The sequence below is a fragment of the Montipora capricornis genome, chromosome 2 (genome assembly GCF_036669925.1).
Source record: "Montipora capricornis isolate CH-2021 chromosome 2, ASM3666992v2, whole genome shotgun sequence".
Classification (NCBI taxonomy): domain Eukaryota; kingdom Metazoa; phylum Cnidaria; class Anthozoa; order Scleractinia; family Acroporidae; genus Montipora; species Montipora capricornis.
In genome coordinates this window covers 45209811-45226676 of record NC_090884.1, presented here as the reverse complement: position 1 = coordinate 45226676, position 16866 = coordinate 45209811, and the positions used below count along the sequence as shown (strand labels likewise).

Below are 16866 nucleotides of genomic sequence, written 5' to 3'. Positions count from 1 at the left end.
TCTTTTGACACAAATGAACAAAATGAAATTGTTTTAAAGATCATGTAGGAAGTACGCTTGAATTGGCTTTCAGGCTGTCGTCATCACGTTTTCTGCAGTCCACACTTGCCAGAGATGTTGATTGACATTTTGAAGTGTCACACACCGCGTTCTGTCGGAAGTGATTGTTAAGAGCCTTGTCATTCGTGCGTGTCTCAAATTACAACAGCAACGATGTCGCTTGACTCTCAGTGGTTTTACCTAATGCTTTTCGCGTTGGTTTCTTTTTAGCGTTTCTAGCAGCTTCTTTTGCTTTTAAATCAAGCATTTCTTTACCTTTGTCCGTTTCTACAAAAAATGAGTGGTTGTATTTTAATATTTTGATATCGTTTCTTCATGCATGCATTTCAGGTGTTTGGTCAGTCTATTGGCAAGTATTTACACCAGTATTTATTTCTGTGAAGCTGAATATTTCTCAATGATTACAGTACTTAGAACTTGCATGAGAGATATTGATTTTTTTTTCTGAATGTCAAACATAGTTTCGTCGATAATCCAGAAATGCTCCATGATGTGACGAAAGGCTGGAGTTTGTCTTCAACTTACTTATTGACGTTCTTAGTAGGTAAGTATATTATATTATCTTGTAAAATGTAAATCGTTTATCCTAACCTTTTGGCCAATGCAAAGGGCTTGTATCTTTCAGTGCATATTTTGAAGACAAAAATATTACGTAACAAAACTAATACTGTCGACCATGTGAAATGTATCTGAGCTCGAATTGATGTATGGACACAGTTGATCTTTTTGCTTACTATTTAAATGTTAATTTTGTCCTCTAAATTATGAATAGAGGGCAAAGTTAACATTCATTCTTGAACCGAAACTGATGTATGGTGATGATATACGGATACAGTTGGTCTTTTGCTTGTTATCTGTTTGAATGTTAATTTTGTCCTATAAATTTTGATTAGACGGCAGAGTTAAATAGTTATTTTCATAGAATTGTGGGAACGTGGAACTCCCTTCCACTTTCCCTTCGTGAGGCAACAAGTGTAAAGTGTAAATGGATTAGTATAGTTTTAGTGTTCTTATTGTTATAATAAAAATATTTGTTATTACCACAATTTAATTTGTAGTAATATTTTCATTATGGTACCATCAGTGATCTGCTTTAATATGGGGTCTTTGACTCTTTTGCATTTCATCCCTTGGCCTCTGTTTTTTTTGCATGCCATAAATTGCAAGAAGTAAATAAAAATAAAATAAGTAAACATTCATTCTTGAACCGATACTTAAAGAGAGCAAGGAAATTTTGTTGCATACAAACATATGTACATGGCTGTTGAATGGAGAAGGAAACCACAAAAATGGATGAATCTGGGCTTATTTTTTCGTAATTGATTTTTCTCGGAAATATTTGTGAAAAATCTAGAATTGTCGAAGTTCCAGGGAGAAACATGGATGTTTGTGATCAATCTTGTGGATACATTCCAATTCTGACAAATCTCAATATATAAACGTATAGGTGGGATAACATAAGGGATGATGTTGATGATATCATTGCCTCATAAACTTATTGTCGTCATAATTAGAAGGATTCATGTTCCATTATATTGTCATTTTGTGAAGTTTGATCCTTATACTTTATATCAACCCAAAAAAATGTGGGAAGCGTTAGTTACACACTGAGTAATAGTAATAGTAAAAGTAAATGTAAAACTAATGATCATAAGAATAATGAAGAAGTCCTATCACAAGGACAAAGTTGAGCAAATTATAATTTTCCTCCAGTGGGGAGTGGACAAGTAATAATATTAGAAGCGGTCAGTGTAAAACGCAGACTGCAGACCGGGGGTAAAATGCAGCCTGCAGACCATTAGTAAAATGCAGACTGTAGGCAAAATAAAATATTAATAAGAAAAAACGAGTCATAAGGATAAAATAAAGAGTGTTCATACCAGTTTGTGCTTTGTGCTGAAACCCCAACACAGCTCCCATTGCTTTGGTTGCCCCATCACATGTTATAAATCCGGATTTTCATCAAACTCTGTAAAAATTGAAGCTGTTAGAATCCTTGTTGTGGAGGGAAAAAGTATATTTTCGTTAAGTGAGTTGCTTTTAGGCAAAGAAATCACCACCCCGTAATTCTCCTGTCCATTTTGCTGCACTGAACAAAGTCACTGAGTAATTACCCGATAACTCAATTTATTTTGACCCGCAAGGCTACAATACCAATTAGCAAAGACAGAGATAACATGGATTTTGCAACAATTTAAAATTTCAGTCGGTTTAAGCCAGTATCACTGAGATGTAAAAATTTCTTATTAGGATCCTTTCATTCGCTTTCGTGTACGTTATGTTTATCCTTTAGTTCACAAGTTCGTTTGTCTTGCATCTGGAAGATGTTTATATTTCCAATTACAGCCTCTCCTGAGGGGTTATCGCACATAGCTTAACCAAAGAAATCCCCGCGTCCAAATTGCTCGGAATACATGAAATTCTTTGTGCATTTCATTGCACCGAAAAAAGACAACCGGGGTTATAACTCAGATACCTTTCAGGTATTCCAAGTAATAATTGTTGGTTTTTCGATCGATATTGCTTGATGTGCTGGTGTGAGAAATAACTTTGAATATTTCAATGCATCTGGAAGGGCAAAACAAAGCACAGATGATTTCAACGATTGCATTTTCCATAGACTCTCAACAGCAGTCCCCAAAAGGTGCAGCAACCTGCAGTCATGATAATGTGAGTTGTTGACAGATGTAAAACAGGATTGTCTTTTAAACACTCTTTATTTTATCCTTATGACTCATTTTTTGTTATTAATATCTATTTTACCGTTAGTCTGCATTTTACCCCTGGTCTGCAGTGACTGCATTCTGTATTTTACCCTCAATCTGCATTTTAGCCCCGGTCTGCAGTCTGCAGTCTGCGTTTTACACTGACCGATATTAGAAGAGGGGTTTAATGAAAATAGAGGTTACTTCATGGAAAATGCAGGCGTACGATTTTTATTCACGAGTTGAGTAGTATCAGAAAACAGACGAGTGAGCGCAGTGAATGAGTAAGTTTTCTGATACAAAACAACGAGTGAATTAAAATCGTACACAGCATTTTCCATGCTGTAATGTGTTTATTTCATAGGTACTGAGGTTCTTTTCGTGGTAGTGTTTGATAGATAAATTTATTTTGCACAAATGGAGTGGGGCGATGAAAGCAATAAACAATGGTTTAAAATCGCCTTGGAACCGACAATTTATTTAATAAAATTTACAACACTTACTGTGTTTCAGATATTCTAAAGTAGTTCAAAGTGAAGAGTGTTTTAGTTCGTCCCTTGTCAAAGCTACCGTTGATCTGGGTTGATTTCTCTTTCCTTGCTTCTTTAGTTGTTTTTGTTTGCACTAAAGAACCTCCCTGGTTTTCTCAAATACCAGGTCGTTTGTTATGCTTACGGAATGGCCCTTTTTCTTCAGTTGTCTTTCCAAGGTAGCCACTAAACTTCGAAGGAAAGCCAAGAAAGGCTGGTTACAGAAAAGCACAGGAGGGGCATGTCTATTCTGGGGGTGGGGTGAGGTGATTAGGTCTGAACACTAACAGAATAGACATGCTGTACTGGAGTGCTAATGCAAAAACTGATCTTTATTAATTTCCTTTTTGAAGGCACAAAAAGATGGTAGCAAAGAGAAAAGACTGTTTCTATCTGTAAACATTGTAGTTTGAGCATTTGAAGTGTTGAACTCTTTTTATGGAAATACAGTTTAGAGACAAATTTATGCTACTCTTCAGCAATGCAATTCTCTGCCTTAATCTGTTCATTATAATGTTAATAACTGTCTTGCTAATTGCTGTCGCAAGTACGGCAACAAATGCAGCTCAACAAGGTCGAACCAAAAGCATACTTAGCATTCTAGGTGGTATAAAAATATAAAGTCTGATTTTAATATATTCAGTGATAATCCATTGATGGTGGAAATGAAAGGAAAGGAAAGGAAAGGAACTTTATCTAAGTGCCTAGTCATTCTAGCGCTGGAGCACTAATTGGGGACACTGTAAACTGAAATTAACAATTAACACAAATCAAGTCAAATGTTGGTTTTTGAGGAGAGGGGAAACCGGAGTACCTGGAGAATACCTCTCGGTGCAAACTAGAGAACCAACAAACTCAACCCACAGATGGCGCTGAGTCTGGGAATTGAACCAGGGCCACATTGGTGGGAGGCGAGTGCTCTCACCACCCAAAACTTACGAATTCATAACTTCTTCAAGATCCTGATATCGAGTGCTCGAGATTGTTAGGCCAGTGTCATCAATGTAGAGTTGTGGGGTAGAGGACTCCAAACGTTAAGGGAAGTATCCCCATAAGTTTAAGGGCCAAGGGTTGTTCCTTGTGGAACAGCACAGGATACATCTAGTAGCCTTTCAGAGTAGATGCCAAGAAACCTTTTTTAACAGGATCTCATTGGAAGCTCTCTTTGAGTCAAGGAATAACACACCGTTGACTTTTTCCTTGTCAAAATTGACAAGCCAGTCGTGTGTGAGAGCTAGCGCTTGGTGCAGTAGCAGCTGAGTGCAAAACTCTAAAACCAAACTGTTGTGTATACATAAGGTTGTGAATTTCTGATTAATTATTTGATAACTTCTCATGAATTATAAGCCCCTCAAAAATATGTGCTATGGTATGGATAACTTAAATGGGTCGATGGTTACCTCTGTCACTGTTTTCACCAGCTTTGAAAACGGGAGAGGCAAGCTTTACCCGTAGACTATCAGGAAATAAATTTGTTCTAATTGAGAAGTAGGACAAGGCTGCAAGGCCAAAATGCACCGTACTTGTAAATATATAGAGCTGCAAGTTTCAATTATAACTTTCTGGATATGTTGTCTTAGCTATATCCACCAAGGATTATAGCCGTATTGGGAAGGCAAAATAAGAGAAAAGAGAAAGAAATTAAGATAAGGTAAGGTTTATAAATGGTGTTTCCTTCTGGCATTTACAGTAAAAGTTTATTGGAAATGGCTTCGTAAAAATGGAATTTAAGGAGTTTGCCAACAAAGCAAAAATACAAACCATATCTTTTGTCAAGCAGTGATTTAACTAATACATGTCTTTCAAGTTGGTGCATAGATTTAAATTAATTACTAAGCTGGGAAGCAAGTGGTGCAGCTAGGGAGTGGCTGTCTGAAAGTAGCTCCCAGTGACAGTCAATGAAAAAAGGAATCTGATTCAGAATGAAGCTTATTTATTTGTAACACAAGGGCAAACATTCGATTGTAGTCATTCAATACCCGTACTTGTAATTTCTTTTCTCCTTTGTGCTACAATAGGTTACACCTTACATGACACGTTAGACATTGTAGTACATGACTTCAGAGGATCACCGGGTCTTATTGTGCATCATATTGTGGTAAGCACAAATTTTAAAGAACTATTTTACTTGCCTTTTTGAGTTTTGTTAACCTTGTCATGTTGCTTAAGTCTTCTATTTTGCAAGGCTTAATTTTCTTTGAGAATGACTGGGGCTTGTTGATCACAATTCCTTCTATATCTCAAGAAAGGGGGAGTTTTACATCATCACACCTCAAGAGTCATTTTGATTTTTGTTATCTTGAAAACTTGTCTGAGGATCAGCTTTCAAAACAAGCAGATGGCAGGTTCAAAAATGGCTTTTTCGGACCTGAAAAGGTTTCGGGACTTGAAAAACAGGCTCCATGGCAAGGGACGTTCCCGCAGCACCTTTTCCTAGTTCTCTACCTCACTGTATTTTCGGCATTCAGTCTCCATTAATTTTACTTTGTGATACCTTACTTACCAGGGACCATGTTCGTCTACATTTTTATACTTGCTGCAGTGTATTACGTCAAATTTGGAGAACTGTGTCACTGATTGGGAGGGGAGGGAGGAAGGGAAGATTGATGGTGTTCGGTACTAAATTGCAGAGTATCTGAGAGTATTTTAAAAAGTGTGTAGTTTTAAATTTTAAAAAGGGCTTCCTACGGGCAGGGCTTTCAAAAGTTATTTCTTAAAATAGATTGGCCAGTGAACCCCTTTTGTCTCAAATGCTTCAGTAGTTTTATGTTCCTAATCTTGGCAACCTGCCCCATGGTGACACCCTTAAGAACAGTGTTTAATAAGGACAAACACACTTTACGAATTATGAATTATTCGAGTGTTCTTCCAACATCCCAAGTGGTTTATCATGCCTATAAACCATAGAAACCTGTGGTCTATTGCTTTTATATAAAAATTCAGAAGACGCGCGATTTTTCCATGAGTGGCTCAAATGTTTCAGTAGAAGTTTTATGTTCCTGATCTTAGCAACCTGCCCCATGATGGCCGGGCATGGTGATGCCCTTAAGAACGGTTTTTAATAAGGACAAACACACTTCGTCGTCAAGAAATTAAGCCCTTCACAACTTCTGTCCAGCTCCAATTTATCCTTTTTGGGCTATTTCAAGACTAACAGATGGTATAAATAGTTACGCTCTAGTGATGAGTAACCTACAAAAACCAAACAACCAGGTAACAAGCAGCAGCCCGAGATGGGTGCTGCTTTTGTAATGACATCAGCTATTTAAGTTTCTCTGATAAGTACGATAAACCGTAGGCCGTCTCACAACCCCTCATTTTCATAATCATGTGAGGTGAAAAAGAACCCACTTACTATTTAGGCGCAAAGATTAGGGCATGGAGTTGCGCAGGATAAATGCTGAGATATTAGATACACCAAGCTACTCTAAAACATCTGATGATAAAGAAAGATATATGAGGTAATGATTTGATGTTCACATATATATATTTATACAATAACCAAATGAATGCGCACGCTCTGATTGGTCAATCAGCTATCTTTTATGGTGCCAGTAAACTCATGGAAAAATCGCGCATCTTCTGAATTATTATAGAAAAGCAATAGACCACAGGTTTCTATGGTTTATAGGCATGATAAACAATAGAAACTTGTGGTGTATTGCTTAGATATACTTTGGATCCTTCTTCTGGGAGTTCATTGTTAGTGTAAACCTTCATATTCTGCCTATGTATATTTAACAATTATTCCATGAGCACACGTTGGATATGAGTTGATAGATAGCCAACAAGGCGCGTAGCACCGAGTTGGCTATAATCATCTCATGTCCAAAAAGTGTGAGTGGAATAATTGTTTTATTAAAAACGCCCCAAAAATATAGAAAACTAGACTACAATAAAAATAAAAGGGTCCAAAATATCACGCATATGCTTGCCGTGTTTGTAGATCATGGTATAATGGCTCATAACCCATGATGGCTTAGCCAATCAAAACTCTCGAATTGCATTATCCAATGATCCAGTTTTTTAATAAATATACATATACATATACATATACATAGCTTGAACTAATCAATAACTTCTACTTCTACTTTCTACTTTAATACTCAATACTCTTCAACGCTATTACACATCAAGAAGAGATAAGAGAATAAAATTTAAACATAGCCAATAAAAAATAAATAATAATTAAATAAATATGTAATTAAGAATATAGCTATACTTAAAAATAAAACTTAAAACTTAAAATAGTTTTGCACTGCAAAATGGTGAATAATTAAGTGATCTGGTTACAGGTGATAAACAGTTCCAGTCCCTTATTGTTCTCGGAAAGAAACTATACTTATAATAATCATGATGTACAGATGGTTGAATAAATGAAGTCGTCGAGTAATTTCTAGTTTCCCTAGTAGACAATTGATAATATGGCGGGATAGGCAAAGCAATATTATTATACACAGATTTATGCAAAAATTTGTAGAGGATGGAATTTTCTTCTGTCGCTTAACTCAAAGATAGGGATTTCTTCAAGTCGGACACGCTGGTGTTATAGCTATAATCACGTTTTCTTTGACTCTGAGTTTCACGCTTACGCGATCATCAGACAGACTTTAATGAATAGTATACCTCGTTTACTTTAAATGTATACAGTGGTTGGTTAATTAGTCAATCTATTGTAATCTGAGCAGGCGCGTAGCGTGGTCATTTTTTCAAGTACGCACAAGTACATATGATCTAGAAACCTAAGTAAACTAAGCGAAAAATACTGCGTTCTTTATTTCTTGTTCGAAGTAGTTGTGTGAATACAAGCAAAGTACAAAGCGTCTTGCCCTTATTTTGAGCAAACTTGGCGCAAACAAAACATCGTTTTGGTTGTGCTAGCCTGACTGGAATTGCCAACAACGTTCTTGGAACGTCGCTCCTTTGTCAAGAACGTTCTTGGAACGTCGCTCCTTTGCAACTTCGCCTTTTTGTTGCACGCTGACCAAACAACACTGCATTGTTTAGGGTAAAAAAAGTACAATGCAAAACTAAGTGAGAACATGTATACAAAAATTTGGTTTATCAACGGAGTTGATAATGTAAATTGACCACCGTACAGAGATTCTAAAAGCTGACGTTTCGAGCGTTAGCCCGCTCGAAACGTCAGCTTTTAGAATCTCTGTACGGTGGTCAATTTACATTATCAACTCCGTTGATAAACCAAATTTTTGTGTACTACTTCCCCACCGACGCAGCACCACAGTTTCTTTAGAAACTACCCCTTCATTCTTAAGTGAGAACATGGTATAGCTTTTGTTTCAGTTTTAAGAATTTAATCAAAGTGGTGTTTTCATAAGGAAATCTTGGTTGCGTACAAGTAAAAGTTAAAAATAGAAACAATTAGTATAAAACTTCAAAATTTTCTGGTGACTTCAAGTACGCACTTGCGTATTTGCGTATAGGACGCTACGCGCCTGCTGAGATCGATGTTTCCCAGGAATTATTGGTTCTCGTGGCGGCATTTGGAAATAAATTCAGTTCTTTTGTTGAGGTTGCGTGCTTTGTCGGCTTTAATGAAAAACTGAAAAACTCCACATCAATACCGGTCGTTTCGCCAACGTGTCAGTTCGCCAACGACCTGTTCGCCAACGTATGAAGTCTATTCGCCAACGTCTAACGTCAGTTCGCTAACGCTTATGTGTCAGTTCGCCAACGTCCAAAAACTTTTTTCGTTGAAAATAATTGTCAATTAAATAATTTGCAAATCACTTCCTGAGAAACGTTTAAACAATATCCTACTCAAGTTGAAAAAGTTCTCACTTCCTTTACAATATGCCGCACAAACGAAGTTAATGAGCTCACATTGTTTTTATCACGTTTCCAATTCTTCTCGTAACAGAGAGAAAAGAGACCGGTAGAGAAACAGGCTGTAGGGGGAACATTTAATAGTTGAGTGGGGGAAGGAAAAAGTTTTGCCGCAAATATTTAATCAGTGTTTGCAATTGATGGAGAGGCGAACTAAACGGACGCACTTAAAAATGTTTGCCAAAAGACGGATAAAGGCGTCCAATATCTTGTTCGCGTTTCAAGCAATGCAAAAACCCTCTACGAGAGTAGAATAAACACTAGGCGAAACTTGCGGGAAACAAGTGAACGCTTCTAAACGCGTAATCAAACAAACATATTTCAACTCAATGGCTCTTTACCTACGCAAATGTTTAATGAAAAGGTTTTACAGCCGGTTTATGCCAACAAATAAAGCCGTGGATGGCGTGGGAGAGAGAGGGAGACAGAGAGAGAGAGAGAGAGACAGAGAGAGAGAGAGACAGAGAGATTGGGGAGAGTGAAACAAACATTTTCAAGCCGAAACAAACAATTCGTCTTGGATCAAAGGTCACATTATCTTCTTTTGGTAATTTGTAAATACATTTCAGATCTATTTCACAAAGTATTTTGGACGTTGGCGAACTGACATTAGACGTTGGCGAACAGGTCGTTGGCAAACTGACACTTTGGCGACACGACCGGTTACCTCAGATATACTACGCTATGCGAAACGCATCGAGCACTCTACCGCAAGGATAGACTATCATGCAGGCACCGAGCGAAGGCGCTACAACAGAACAATTAGCTTAGCGCCTGAACACCAACATTTACGTCAGTTTACGTAGTGTTTGTGATATAAAAATAAAACTCCTGAAGAGTGAGGCTTCAAGCCTTACGAAACAGGCCTGTAGGGCAATCACCGCGTAGCTGTGTTTTCATTCTCACAGCCCTCTCTCTCTATATATATATGTGCGTGTGTGTGTGTGTTTATTTGTGGAAGAAAAAACAAATAAACTTTAAGTTCATCCCAACAATCCTGTTTCGTGGTCGCCCACTCATCAGGGGATTTAATGAAAATAAACTTTACCATCGCTTATATACAATATAATTTACATGATCTTACTAGTCTGCTTTTGCGGAAAACATCTCACGATTTCTGTCACTGTTAGTTGATTGAAATGTTATTATCTTTTTGCTTTCAAGATTATCACAGTAGCTGTATTTGTACTATACATAAAGCAGTTTCTTCCCTTCGCTACAAGCCTCTGTGTCATAGAATTCAACAGTGTTTTCCTGCATCTTCGCCGGTTAATGCGTTTTCACGGGATAGAGCGCTCACAGCTTGTTTACAAGCTGAACCTGGTGGCTCTGTTTGGAACTTATATCGCGTTACGATTCGTTTTCTTGGTTTGGTGTACAGCGTTGTATGTTCGTGAAGGACATAAGACGTACTTGCCTTATTTTCTGGTTGGAGTTATTGGATATGTTGCACTGATTGTGATCAACGTGACCCTATTCTCCCAGCTGTGGAAGATGGAGTTTATGGTTAAGACGCCGCGGAACGGGGATTGCTGTAATGGTTCCGTTCAAGAGAAATTTAATTAGCATTATTTGTTCTTGTTATTAGTTCTTAATTAACGTTGATATTGCGTTGGCGACAGATTACATTGCGAATTTCAGACCAACGGTTAACTACAACTCCCTCAGTCTCATTTGAAACATTTGTGATAAGGTGTATAAAACTTCGGCCTCATAGAAGACCGGGCTGATGAAAGTCACATAATACCGCATTCTTTGCCCATTCCCCAGATTACTTTCGCGCTCTTAAAATGAAACTAACTGACTATAAATAGACTGAAATTCGCCATGTAATCGAGCCCAATGATATTGCATTTTACCGACGTTTGAATAATGAAAATATTTAACGTAGTCTTAATTTGAATCGAATTTAAAGATTTCGAATGTGTTTTGCGCCTGGAAAAATGGGCGCGCGAAGTCTCCTTCCCCCCCCCTCCCCCCCTCGTGCAACACGATTTTGTTTTATGAGGATTTGTTAGATTTCGCGCGGCATTTTTCCTTGCGCTTGATTTTATTTCCGCAACACACGCTCGTAAAGTTTTTTTTTTCAGGGGGGAGTGCTTGTAGTTCGTCAGGAGCCCATCACCCGGAGCCTCCATCCAGACTATATCATCGAGTCAACCTTTGCCCGTATCTTTTTATTTTTAGAATATTTTGTGAGGCGAACGCGATCACTGGTGCGTGACTGCTTGTGACGTAATACAATAACTTTGTTTTGTTTGTACGGCAAAATTAATTCGCGGGAATTCGAACGTCTAAAAATAAAAAGATACGGGCAAAGGTTGTCTCCAAGGGTTTATATGGGAGATTGAGGCACCGGGTGATGGGCTCCTGAGTTCGTGTAATCTTGTTGTCCGCGCCCTAGAAGCCTAAAAAGTATAGCAATTTGCGCGATGGCAGTTGTGTTGCGTTTCTTCTACCGTGTTCGTGTTGCACTATGTACCTATTATATGGTCTCACGCTGCTTATCTTTGTTCAAAAAGCAATATAGCAAGTTCTATCAAAAGAAGAGCTTTTATCCTGACAATTGTCGTGTCACTAGGAGGGAATGTCCAGAAATGCACGCTGATTTCAATAAGCGTCACAAAGTGTCCCCTTGCTTTTCTCTTCAACTTCAACATCACTCACGTCTCCTCCGGAATACGGACACTTCACGTCACAAATTGTTCCCTAACTCCAGTCCTCGATTAGAAATAAATAGCTGGATGATTTACCCTCACCAAAAAATAACGTTTAACCTTACATTTACCTCATTGCAAGAAACAGGTAGAAAATGCTGAGACTTAAAGTTTGATGACAAAATTACCTCCATTTCTGGACATAAGTCACTTGGGCGTTGTGTTGTATTTATGATCTCCTTCAGGAAAAAGTATAGATAGGATGTTACAGGGTGGCGAGAAGATATGAATTTATGTTCTCGTGGGAAGAACAATAGGGACCTTTAGATTCCAGGACGAGGACGAAAACGAGTACGAAATTTGACTGCCTGTTTCTAGCGAAAATACTTAGAAAAATTTTAACCCGTACAATTAATCTTACTCTTTGTTAGCAGTGTAGGCTGCTCAGTTATCCTTATTTCTGATAACTGAGTCTTTTTGCTGATCGAAAAATGCCAAAACCGCTACCGTGTTGTTGACTTGTTTCGACACGACGACATTTTATTTGCAAGACTTCGTACTAAAATGACGACAGTATCACGTTTTCCCGCTAAATGAAGCTGGTTTGCGCGCTCACTGTTGTTCTATGAGAAAATCTCGAACTCGTAGTCGTTCTCGTCCTAGAAGCTAAAGCACTCTATTATTGTTCTTTCCACGAGTACATAAAATTCATATCTTCGAGGCTAACGTGTAATTTTATTTTTATTATATAGACGGGAGTGTTTTACTCACCAGTTTTCTTTCTAAGACCGAACACAAACTTTATCGCAAAGTCTCGCCGCTTGGGGGCAGGAATCTTTTCAGTTTTCGCGTTTGTTCTTCACATGCAAGGAAATCCTTGAATAATTTGAAGTTGTGTGAAGTTTTATTCTTCGTGTTAGCATTTTCTTGTTTTTCAGAGAAGGATTTTACGTCAGCTTCAGAGAACTTCACGAATCTATCGCTCGCCATTTTTTTCACTGACTGTTTGCACAAGCAGCCATTCAAAGGTAGAAAATGACGTCATCAATATTCTCACTAGTGAGCCACTCGGGTCCCGGATGTAGTGTCGTATGATTTTTTTCCAGTAAAACACTCCTGTCTATTTAACAATTAGACCCGTAGCCCTTGCGGGCTACGGGTCTAATTGTTTTAGTATCACCCAACTAGTCGGACAGAAAAGGCAATAACAAAGTTAGCAAATGCAAGATGAAGAAAATGCAAGTTGAATAAAACGAAAGATAGCGTCACGTTTTTCGTTACTCGAGGACTAATAGTCCTCTAGTAGCGTAGCCAATCAAAATGCAGGATTTACATTAGTCCACTAGTTGGGTGAGGATAATGAAATGATAATGACAATTGTAATACTGATGATAGTAATGTTTTAAGGATAAATAATCATTTTAGTGTAAATATACAGTAAACATCGTAACTTATTTTTAGGGTGGACTTACTCGAATGGTTCATTATGTTCCGATTTAGCTCTTCCCCACTGCATTTTGCTTTGTTTTTGCCAAGTTTGTTCCTAGGTATTGTTTTAAAAATTATTTGCCAATGCGGTGAAAATGACTTATTAAGCGCACGTTAAGCATCTTTAATCATCCTTCGGGGGTGTTACGAAAACTAAGACTCTCGACAACTAAGACCTCAGACCCGGGGTCTTTGTTTTCGTAGTACTAAAACTAAGACCAGGTCTTAGCTTTCGTAGTACGAAAACTAAGACCCCTTGTAATTCGATGCTTAGTTATTGGCACGGAAACTAAAGATAGGGTCTTTCCAATAAGAAGAAACTCAATCTGTTAACTCTTTGGTTGTACCCACTAAAAATGTGATACACGAATTATTTTTTCATTGTACTTCCAGTATCAAAACAAGTCCACAATTTAGCCGTACGTCACGCAACAATAAACGACAATAAATCTCCGACTAGGGGGGTTTACTAGTGGTAGATTTTCCCGGGTTTCTCTCCAGTAATTTCTACAGTTTACAGGGGGTCTTAGAATTCGTGCTAAGAAAACTAGGAGCCTATTCTCAGATTGACATTAGGTGTGCAGATCAACATTAGGTATGTACAGAAACCCCATAAGGGTTGAAACGTGTAAGGGCCGATTTACACGATACGATTTTGTCGCATGCGACAACTCACGACAGGCCTACGACATGACTTAAGATTGTCGCAGCGTTTTAAAACATGTTTTAAAATGCTACGACATTTTTTCTGACGTACACAACGATCGTAAATCATGTCGTGGGCCTGTCGTAAAAGCCGTTGTCGCATCCCGGTGTCGCATGCGACAAAATCGTATGCTGGGAAACAAGCTTCTGAATATTCAGTTTGCTAAGTACCATATTTGGAACAACAAGAGCGAGGTGTTTCCAAATATGGTAGCACTGAAACATTCAACAATCAGTTCACACTGAATATTCGGAAGCTGTGAACGCGCGTTACACGCTTCAACCCTTAAACTCAACTGTTACCAAAAGAATAGACGAACTAATGGCATTTGGATGATTAATAATGGAATACTCAAATGTAATAATGGACGATGCACACCCAATATCATTTTTGATAGGAAAACGGCTTGATAGCTCGGTTCCCGGAGGAATAGTTTGGGACCATAACATGTCCGCCGTGACGTCACGTGAAAACACTCTATTAAAATCAATCCTAAACAAAATGCACCAGCACGAGGCTCTGGGGAATAAACTCATACAATTACTATAAAAAATATTGGACATTGACTTATCTCCAAATCCTTATATGTCTTCCCCAGAGCCTCGAGATGATGCTTTTTGTTTATGACTGAACTTTAATATATCGAAAGTGAGCTATTAAAATAACTGATAAGGTGAGTGAAAACACTCTATTCGAAATTGGGCTATTAAAGAGGCAGTGTCTTGAGTAGTAGCCAAAACGCAAGGTCGGGGTCGAGGGGTCTCTTTTTTTTTTTCGTTCAATTTTTGTCGTCATTCTCCTATACTGTCATTTTCAAATGTTTGGCATCTTTCCTTCATTTATGGTGGGAATTACTAAAAAAAGAAAGGAACACCGGGAAGCTCTTAGTTTGTTTTTCGAAATAAAGAGAATTTCCTACTGAAATTGGCGTACAATTAAAACGTAACAAAACCGGCATAGCCTCAGTTCCAGTTCAGTTCAGTTCAGTTCGTTCTCATTTGCTTGTTTTCGCAAAATTGTTTTCAATGTTGTTGTGCTTTTTATCGCGATATTGGATTCGATCCCTTGACATCCGAATAGGATTGATTAGCAAGCTCCCGTGCGACTCTGGCTTTACTACAAACCGTTTGTAGTAAAGTCAGACGACACTATTGACAACAACACGAACAAACAACCAAATGATAACGTTACGAGACGACCATCTTGGATCTGTTGTTCTGTTGTCTTTTTTTTTTTTCACGAAGTCAACATTACAATGCGATTTAAAGTATGGAGCGAGTCTTCAGTGTCTCTGGCAGTTGGCGTATATTCCGTAAACTCCGATTGATTTCGAAAAACAAACGAATTTTCGGAAAGACAAACTTAGATGCTCGCAAATTTTAAAACAACAAAGTCCTATTTAAAAAAAAAAAACTAAGATGTCCCTTAAGAGCTTTCATTGCTTCCGTAGGTTCCTTATTTTATTTAATTTTTTGATTTGTTTGCACCATAAATGAATGACAGATACCGGTCATTTGACAGTATCAGTACAGGAGAATTGAACGACAAAACTTGAAACAAAACATTTGGAAAAGAAAATAGGGGAAAATGCCACCGGTTATGTATCGGTGGAGGCTAACCTCCGAGCAATAAACGAGAAGCATGTTGTCGCTTATGATTGTATACTGTAGCTTCTTTTTGTTTTCTCGTTCCCTCCCAGGTTTGTATTCAACCCTTTCGTCCCCCCGGGTTATTTTCGCCTCATCCTTTCACTTATTTCGTTCTGTATGTTGATACGTTAAGCGGTCTTTTTTTACCGTGTGACCGCTTTTGAACTTTACTCGTACTTTGCCCCAAATATCCTTTGCGAAGTAACGATGTTTCCTAAAGTGGCTTAACAAAAAAAACATAGCTGCGCGCAACGAAAAAATGTTTCAGACAGAGACGAGCACCCATTTTTGTTGCCGCAACAGTGTTTCCTGGGGTTGCTAAACACCCTAAGTAGATCACCGCTTGGTTCGTCGAGCGCGATGAGAAGACATGCACAATAAAAATTGCCCGCGCTATTCTCCTCCTAGAACCCAGATATCGTGCAGCCATCTTTTCGTGTAAGAGACATAACTGATTAGAGTGTAATCTGAAGTGCTAGTTTTCTACCCCACATGAACCATGTGAGCGTTAGCCCTACTAAAGTGAAATGAGCCCACACAAGGACAGAGAAAAACTCTGACCAGTGTGGGAATTGAACCCACGTCCTTCGGGTTAGAACACCGCTGCTCTATCGACTGAGCTACAAGGTCAGACGGGAGGAGTTCGTGGGAACTGAAGATTTTAAAGTCACGGCCGTGAACATGTACAAGTATAAGGAAGGATTACGTTTTTGCAAACGTTGGCTGTGCAGCACTTATATTTGAACAGACGTAACTGATTAGAGCGGTGTAATGTGAAGTGCTAAGTTTCTAACCCATATGGGCCATGTGAGCGTTAGCACTTTACATTACACTCTAATCAGTTAAGTCTGTTCAAATATAAGTGCTACACGGCTAACGTTTGCAAAAAACGAAATGCCTCCTTGTACTTGTACGAGTTCATTGCCGTGACTTTAACATCTTCAGTTCCCACGACCTGCTCAACTTCTTAAATGACAATTTCCAGGAAATTTTACAACAGAAACACCAGTGAGGCCAGATCTCCTAAGTCGACCTTCACCTTACACTGACATGGCTGACATAATATAACAGAATCTGGCGTGCTCAAATTGCTAAAATCTCTCAAATCTCATAAGGCGCCAGTTCCAGACCAAATCAGCCCACGCGTTTTTAAAGAAATGGCTAATGTGATTGCCCCAATACTAACTACAATATTTAGGAAATCATGTGACTCTGGTTCTGTTC

General features: G+C 38.4%; 1 protein-coding gene across 1 annotated transcript; it reads left to right on the top strand.

Annotated features, from left to right (window-relative positions):
• Nucleotides 1-181: 181 nt before the first annotated feature.
• On the top strand, nt 182-12964 carry LOC138023626 (TLC domain-containing protein 2-like). Its single transcript, XM_068870670.1, has 5 exons — nt 182-254; nt 391-409; nt 522-604; nt 5314-5393; nt 10307-12964. The coding sequence occupies exons 3-5, from the start codon at nt 541-543 to the stop codon at nt 10706-10708; spliced, it is 546 nt and encodes a 181-aa protein (XP_068726771.1). The 5' UTR covers nt 182-254; nt 391-409; nt 522-540; the 3' UTR covers nt 10709-12964.
• The last annotated feature ends 3902 nt before the right edge of the window (nt 12965-16866 follow it).